The 8456-nt window shown below is 54.6% G+C and overlaps 1 protein-coding gene across 1 annotated transcript; it reads right to left on the reverse strand.

The window, feature by feature from the left end:
- Window positions 1–4804: 4804 nt before the first annotated feature.
- GSX1 (GS homeobox 1) lies at window positions 4805–6649 on the reverse strand. The gene is made up of 2 exons (XM_042014255.1): window positions 6235–6649; window positions 4805–5785 (listed from the first exon to the last, which is right to left on the reverse strand). Exons 1-2 carry the CDS (start codon window positions 6620–6622, stop codon window positions 5430–5432), a joined length of 744 nt encoding a protein of 247 aa, XP_041870189.1. The 5' UTR covers window positions 6623–6649; the 3' UTR covers window positions 4805–5429.
- Window positions 6650–8456: the final 1807 nt, after the last annotated feature.

Below are 8456 nucleotides of genomic sequence, written 5' to 3' on the forward strand. Positions count from 1 at the left end.
CCGACATCCTCATCAGACTGGCAGAAGGGACTTATCAGCTGCAGCCCCTTCTGGAGCAGTGACTGAAGCCAATCCAGACCAGATAATCCCACCCAAGATCTAACATATTAGTACACACCTGTGTTCAAGTATGGGAGCCACTGCCCATCCAGCTGTGAAGTGGATGAAGCACTTTTAAAAAGTAAAATAATGTATTCATAGTCTGTGACTGATGCTAATAGTTTTCATAGTTGGAAACCTGAGGCTGAGGAAAAGAATAGACACAGATCTGACAGGAGTCAGACTGTCACCAAAGCACGTTTTGGGTCCGTGCTGAGATTCTATTGATGTGTTTTTTCCAATTTGGTCCATATAGACTGGTAGCAAATATGTGATCAAGATGTACTCTTTTCCATGTGTTTTTTGTTGAGAACAACACACCAAGAAGGAAAGGAGAAATTAGAGAAGGTTGCAGCAGAATGAGAAAGGGGGTATAGCAAACTTAAGAATGAAGAGTTTTCCTGTGTATGATAATTGCTACTTCTATTTTTAGTTAGCTAGTTAGTTTGGTTTTATTTATAGATGCCAGATATATGTATGGGTTATATAATAGAGAGTATACAGAGTAGTTCCAGGGTAGTCAGCTGTCCAGCACCGGGCAGGCACTCCTGTAGAGCTACAGCCATATTAAGCATCAGGCCCAGCCATTTGCTGTCATCATCAGTGTCAGTATCCTAGGAGATGTCCTGATCTTGCATAATTACATCCTGATAAATGAGTACTTTGTGTTCATAGCAAAAACACTTTCAAAATTAATGTAATTGAGAGATAGCTGCTGTTGATGTACCTGCCTTCAAATCATTAGGAATATCATACAAAACTATTTTATTTAGGATCTTTTGTTAACACCCACCTATATTTTAAAGTAATCACATACAGAGACCAAATTATATTGCCATTAGCGAATCAAATTTCAGAGCTGCCCTCAGGAACCTAAGGATTAAAAATGAATCCTTGTTATCCCAGTAAATTAATAGGTAAGATTCAGTCTAAGTAAACAAGATTGAAAGACAAACACCCACAATGTAATGCTATTCCAAAGCAGAAAGTCCATTTACTCTAAACACTATTCCAAAGCCATGGGGCCAGCTCAGAGCTGGCACTGTGTAAATGCATTAACAGCAGATAAACTGAATTATGGAATTCCTGGGTTAGTAATACTAGTTTTGTGGTTAAGAGCAACAGCATTTAAAATACCAATGCATGTTTCCGACTGTAAACCTATTTGATGCAGCCTTTATGTAGAATGAAATGAGGTTGAGAGATAAAAATAAAAATCACATTAATGTAAAAGCCAAATAATGTAAATTAATATTAAGTAGTTGTAAGTACACAGGTAATCAATGTTGAAAAGATTCTTCATTCCAAACCTTTGGTTTTTTCCAAGGTATCCATACCATGTTCACATTTTTTGCCTGTGAAAAGAGAGTAGTTGCATATGTGATGAGATGGGGTGTGGGACACCAAAATTCAGCAGTACGAGTGTGTGGAAAAGAGAGCCCAGCATCATCCTTTGTCCTCCTTTCCCTGCCAGGACAGCCACTTTTGCTCTGGCATAGAGTCTTTAAAGCCTTTATAGCATCCAAAGAGTCTCCTCTCTGCATGCTAGGGCAGGAGTAATTCAACCTTAAGATAGAAATACAATCAAAAAAGTATATGCTGGAAAATATTCAAACTCCCTTTGTGCATTTATAAGTCTGCTTCCTGTTGGAATCAGGTGAGACCGAGCATTTTAGATGCTAAAATGCTTAAGTAACTTTCAGAAACCTGCTGCCAAAATGGCTAGAGATAGAAAGTTGAAAATTGGCATGTTATGACATTCGCTTTAGCAGAGGTGCCCATGCTCTTCCCACAGCAAAATGACTTTAATTTGCCCAACCTCAGAGTCCTTGAAAATGACACTCTGAGCATTTGCTGTAATGATTTCTCACTAAATTAGAAAAATGCCCAACTAAGGAGGGATTATCTCTGCATGTGGATGTGGCATAATGACTGTCAAGTGCACTGAGAGCCCCACTGGGCTTTGCAAGGTACACAGGGTCTGCAGAAGAGGCCAGTGTGCATCAGAGAATATTAATACTGTCTTGTTGGGGCCATCCATTGTGATACTCCACTGCTGTTCAGACAAAATTATACCATACAAGGGAATTCTCTTTGCTACTTTACATATATGAGGTACATTTTAGAGCTGAGGATTAGTTCCAAATTGTCTGACAAACTCAGTCCACAAAGGATGCAGTCACATGTGTGCCCCACACTCTCTGTAATGTGTGCACTGACTGGGACAGCATCACTACAAGATTTTTCCTTGCAGCCCACAGCTGCTGTGCCTGCAGTGAGGATGTGATAGTGAACTTGGTTCTGCACAACCATGAAGTTTTCCAGCTGTTCCCTTGGATCCCAGCAGCCCTGGTTCCTCAGGACAGAATGTGTTTGTCCACAAGGTACTGTTTGTCTGCCAGGCATGCTGCTGCCCAGGTTTCAGAGGGAGTGGGGAGCAAGCTGGGTGGGCTGTGCCACTGCCTCATCATCCCTATCACAGTGGTGAGAAACTGTCCCTGTCTGTCTCTGCTCAGCCTCAAAACCAGAGTGCGAGGAGGCACATTTTGTACATCAGAGCTTGTGCCGTGGAGGACCAGAGACACGGTGGGAATGTGCTGGCAGACAAGGCTGTTGAGAGCTTCAGCACAAATGCCACAATACCACTCCAACAGCAACACTCAAATGCTCAGTGCTGGTGATTCTTGCATCTCACTGCCAGCCAGCTGGTTCAGTCCCATGCTGCTGAACAGGCATGAGGAGCGCACGCATGCGCCACTACGGGTGCCCGCTGGCTTCAGTGCCAGTGCTCCGTAAGAGGGTGCCAAACCCCTTGCTAAACCTACATTCGGCTGGTTCTGCCTCTATTTTGCATTGACTTTTTGGAACAAGTCTGGTAAATGTGAGCAGGATGGGAGGTGAGTGCTGGAAAGTCTGCAGGGCCCTGCTGTGCCAATTAGGGTCCTCTGAGGGGTCTTTTCTGTTGAAACTGGTCTGCTGGGGAAAGAAGGGCACACAGGGAACATTATGGGGCCAAGCACCAGGCAAGACTGACTCACTCTTGTATCAAGGCCAGATTTTGGTTTCAAACCTGCCAAATTCATCCCCAACAGTCAAAGGAAAAGGAGCCAGAAAGATGCTGCCCATGGGGTGTCATAACTATGAGCTTGCCCTGCCATCCCATCTCAGCTGGAGAATGTGGGTAGCCAACAGAGGAGGAAGCAGAGATGGAGAGGTGAGAGGTCTGAGAGTCCCAGGAGTCAGCAGGTGAAGGAAGGCCACCAAGGAGCCTGAACACTTTGTCCATGTGCCCCAATATTGATAATGCTGCTGCCTAGTGTCACCAGGTCCTTGCAGCTTCCAGAGAGGGGAACACAAATCAGGCCAGTCACAGCAGGGTGAGAGTACTGCCTTGTGCCTGTCCTGCACTGTCATGTCTAATGGTTTCCTCCCACCTCACATCATGCTGACTGTCCAGAGAGGTCCACAGTGTGCCATGGGCTGCAGGGTCATACTCTCCACTCATCCGTGGGATGGAGTTGCAGGAACCTGTAGATCTCCTGGACCCACAGCTATACAACGGGACCTGGGAAGGCTGAAGGGTGACATATTTGTTTTATGGACAGGACTTTATGTTGTCCCAGCCGTGGCTATTTTACCTCTGCCTTTATCCTTGGTGCCTCGGGATCTCAAACCCACAGCTTCCCGCACCAACTTCAGCCTGTGTGAGGAGCTGCATTGACCTTCTCCCCGGGGATTTTCCATGAGGGACAACATCTCCTTTCCTTGCTCTTCCCGGTGCATGTTCCGAACATGCTCTGGGATGAAAATCAGGTCCCGTCCCGGTACGGGCAGGAACCGACAGTAGCCCAGGGACCCAAGCACATTTTCCGGATTGCAGGGCATGAAACCCGCCTTGCCAGGCGGTGCAGCTCTGCGGGGAGAGTCAAGGCATCGGCTGCCGATGCAGGGACTGCCGCTGCACCCACCGATAATCGTCCTCGTGAGCCTGAACGGAGCGGGAGTCCCGGCACAAGCGGCCTTTTCCCGCACGAACGGAGCGGCGGCGGGAGCGCCGGGCTCTGGGGGTCCCGCACCCGAGGAGATTGATGCCAGTCCGGCCCCGCGCCACCGCGTGTGGCACCCCCGGGGCTGCGGGACCTCTCGGCTGCTTCCGACGGGGCTCCCAGCGAGCCGCCGGGACGAGTCACCGCGCGTAAAAACCGGCAGAACGCTGCCGGGAGAGGGGCTGATGGAACCCGGTGGTCGTGAGGGAGGGAGCCCCAGCAGGGCCGACCCCGGCACCAGCCCCGGAAGGTTAACGGGAGCCTTCCTGGCTGGCTACGGCGGGCACCGGGAGAGAGGAGCCGAGTCCCGCCGTCAGCCTGGTGTTTACATTGACCTACAGCCGTAAGCAGACTTGCGGCTGGGATGGGAATGAAAGGTGTTCAGCCCAGCCTCTGCCCGGCCCCATCTTTAGCTTCGCGGGGAGGACCGAGAGAGCCCCCGCGACCGAAGGCAGGGGTCCCCCGCACCCTGTACCTTCAGCTCGACACGGAGAAAGGAAGACTCCCCGTCATCTGCGCTGGCCGGGGCGGGCGAGTCCCGGTGCCGAGCTGCGGCGGAGAGGGTTGGAGAGCGACGGTGCTCCCAGCGCACTCTCGCGGGAGCCGAGTGCCTGCTTTCTACGCGAAGGGAAGGAAATAAACCACCAACGAGCTTTTATTGTTATCATAATCATTATTATCATTGCCATCATCGTTTCTCTGCACATAAATAAATAAATAAATATCTCCCGCGGGGAGGGAGTGGGACGGAACGGTACAACCACAGCTGTGCGCCCGGCAGCGACGGAACCAAAACAAAACCGAGAACAATTTTGGAAAGGAAAAAAGAAAAAAATAGGAAAAGGTAATAACTCAAACAGCCTTCAACCCTCCCCGTCCGTCCGCCCGCTTTTGGGCACCGCCGAGTTACCCGAGGGAGCCCGGGATAGCATCCCTCCAGGCGGGCGCACCGGCCGTCGCCGCGCAGCATCCGCGCCCGCCTCGGTGCGCGGGGAGTTCTGAGAGGAGCTTTCCGGGCTCGGGGCGGCGTCTGAGGGGAAAAAAGTGAGAGAGCACTATGGGGGTACGCCTGGGGTCCTAGGGAGGGGTTTATTTACAACAGGGTGCCGGGACACCCGTCCCCCTGGGCGGGGGTCTAGAAAGGCGAGAATGTCCTTCGTAAATTACACAAATTATACAAAACGGTATAAAATCCTTCGGCTGCATGTCAGCACCGGGGCAGGCAAGACTCCCTCCCCTGCTTTCGCCACAGTTCCTGCGGAGCCGGGGTGGGCGTGCGGGTGGCTAGGGGGTGACTGCGAGACCTCTGTCGTCCTTCCCCGAGGAGGACGGAGACATGCGCAAGTCCTCGTCGTCCTCCGAGCACTTAGTGGTGGAAAGGGACGAGCATTTGCAGCTGTGACCGCCCCCCCCGCCCCGGTGGGAGCTACTTTTGCCTTCTTTCTTGTGCTTGACCCGTCGGTTCTGGAACCAGATCTTCACCTGCTTCTCGGAGAGGTTCAGGTAGGTGGCGATCTCGATTCGCCGCAGCCGGGAGAGGTACATGTTGGAGGCAAACTCCCTCTCCAGCTCCAGGAGCTGCGTGCTGGTGAATGCGGTGCGCATCCTCTTGCTACTGGGCAGCTGGCTGGACGTGCTGTCTGGGAATGGAGAGGAGCGCACCGTCAGGACCTGCCGGACCCTCCGCCGCCCGCCCCGCAACGCCGGGCACTCGCCGTTCCCTCTGAGCCCTCCTTGCCGCCCACTCTGCGGGTCCGCAGCCCTTCCTCCTCCCTGGGGGCCCTGAGACTCAGCAAGCGGCTGGCAGGCTAGAGTCCGGGCTCACAAGGGTACCGCGGCCGCCTCTTCTCGTACGTACAGCCTGGGGCGGAGGCTCGGCGGGCAGCACGGGAGCTTCTCCTGCGCATCGTCCAGGGGGCACCGACAGAGAGAAGTGCCGGGACTCCCCGTCCAGCCTCCGTGCGGTGGGCAGGCACCCCCCTCCCCAGGTGTCTTCGGCAGGGTCCCCCGGGATCCCCATCACCTCCCCGCAGCGCCCACCGCTGTCACGCAGGCATGCACCCCCGCTTCCAGCCCCTGCCCGCCTTACCCACGGAGATGCAGTGGAACTGCCGGGGGTCGGGCAGCGGGTAGGCGCCCTGGTAGAGCGCCGGTGCGTGCCCGACGCTAACGGCGGAGACGGAGTGCTGCTGGCGGGCCAGGGGCGAGTGGCAGTACTGGGAGCCGAAGGGAGGGAAGGAGGCCTTGATGAGTGGGATAGCGGGCGGCGGCGGGTGCAGCTGGGAGGCGGTGACACAGAGCGGGCAGACGCAGAGCAGCCCTGCCTTGCGAGCGTGGCAGGCGCCGGCCGGCAGCCCGGGCAGAGGGTGCGAGGGGTGCACGGCGTAGGGGAAGAGCGGCGGCGGAGGGCTGCCCTCCCCCTTCTTCTCGCCCGCCTCCCGCAGCACCAGCGAGTCCACCAGGAAGGAGCGCGGCATTGCCCCGCGCAGCCCCCGCGCAGCGCCCCGCGCAGCGCCCGCGCGGCGCCGCTGGCCAGCCCGAGTGGTGCTGAACGGCGCCCGCCGCCCGCTTAAATAGCGCCCGCGCCATGTGATGGCGGCGCCGGGCGCTCAATGGGCTTTCTGTGGCTCTTCTCTTGTCATTCACGCCGCACGCTCCCTCATTATTTCCCTTGTTAACTAAATGAACTGCATAATGTACTCTATTCTTGTCGACCCCACCCACGCCGTAGCAGGCGGCCTCTCCCCTCCTCTCCCTTTGGCGGGGTTATTTTCTCATTCTCTCGCGATTTAATATTCTTTTCTTTCTCTTTATCGCTCTCCTTCGCTTTCAGCCCAGATTTCAGCCCGCTCCCACTTGTTTATTTTGCCGGCTGCAGCCGCGGTCTCCGCCGGCGCCAGCTTCCCCTGCCAGTCCCCGTGCCCTTCCCACCTGTGGCACCAGGTCGGCCCCCCGGTGCCGACGGCCTCTCTTCTCTCCCCTTGCCTCCAGGATGCCTCGTCCCCACTACCTCGCCCGCCGTCTTCCCCAGCCCCGCGTCTTTGTTCTCAGCCTGGGTCCGGGACCTGCCACTTGTCGCTGTCTCCGCCGTCGGGCGAAACCCCCGGTCACGGAGATGTGCCAGCCGGTGCTTCACCGGCAAGGACATCCGCACGGCGTCTGCGTGGGCGTGGGCGCCCGGGCATAGCTAACGGGTACGGAGCGCCACAAGCATCGCGGCTGCCCTGGTGCGGGTACAGAAAACCCGACACGCAGACACTGCTCCGTGCCGGTGGCACCCGCGGAGGGAGAAGAGGTGATCGGCGCATTCCGCATGTCTTTACACCAGGTCCCTGTGCCCAGTCCCAGCGGTAACACCTGCCATGGCACCATGGCACCCCACGTGCTGCGGCCCCGGCCCCGGCCGCCACCAAGCCGCGCTAGCCCGACCCCGCATCGCCGCGCACAAGCGCGCCGGGAAGTCCCCGGGGCTGCGGTGACGGCAGGGAAACGGCTTACTTTTCCCGAGCGATGAGATTTAACTTAAACACTGCGGCGGTGTCTGGATGTCTTAGCACAGGGATCTGCTAAGTTCACAGCGGTCCCCAAAGCGAGTGCGCGTTCGTCGGAGCTGAGGCGCACCGGCGCTGCCCCGTGCAGCGGCTCCCCGCGTCCCGCTCCCTGGAGATTGTTGATTTAGTAGGTGAATAAGGAACGCTAAGAAATAATAAGAAAAAAAAATTCGCGGGGCTACATATTCTGCCCCGATTTTCCCATTTAATATACAGGGAACAAAAAGACAGACGCAGCCGCCGACCCCTGTCAAAACGTGGGGAGATTGCTCCCCTACAATAACCTCCCCGCCTCGAAACCAAAAGGACTTTTTTAAAAAGGGGGGAGAAAAGGGGAAAAGGAAGTAAAAGCCTTGAAAGCGGTGTACTCCGTGTCTCCGGGCTATGCAGACGTTGTTTTCCCTGCGGTCACATTTCTCACTGTAATCCACGGGAGTTTTGCCGAGATACTGTTGATGCCTGAGCCTAAAAATGTACTGATGTGCACAAGTGAACGGCGAAAATTACGAACAAAAACGAATGTTAATAAGAACTCAGTCCCGCAAAGATATAAAAAGGTTTCCCAAGCATCCTTTCCCTGAAAGCCTTAATTGGGTTTGGATTTTTCTTTTTTATTTTTAAGGAAAAGGTATTTTAAAATATTTTCCGCTGGAGCCGGCTCCAGGGACGAGGCATCTCTCCCCGCTGAGAAGTGGCTCGCCACCGGGGGGTGGTGGATTCAGCCTTATTCCGAGGGATTCCCGCTGCCCAGGGGCTGAAC

The sequence above is a fragment of the Corvus kubaryi genome, unplaced genomic scaffold (assembly GCF_017639235.1).
Source record: "Corvus kubaryi isolate FWS band 111438036 unplaced genomic scaffold, C.kubaryi_AGA036_p1.0 split1-65, whole genome shotgun sequence".
Classification (NCBI taxonomy): domain Eukaryota; kingdom Metazoa; phylum Chordata; class Aves; order Passeriformes; family Corvidae; genus Corvus; species Corvus kubaryi.

Coding starts and splice junctions, on each gene's coding strand:
- GSX1 (XM_042014255.1), bottom strand. CDS start 6,622: ATGCCGCGCTCCTTCCTGGTGGACTCGCTGGTGCTGCGGGAGGCGGGC. Junction 5,786..6,234: donor GTTCCACTGCATCTCCGTGG/GTAAGGCGGGCA, acceptor CTCCATTCCCAG/ACAGCACGTCCAGCCAGCTG.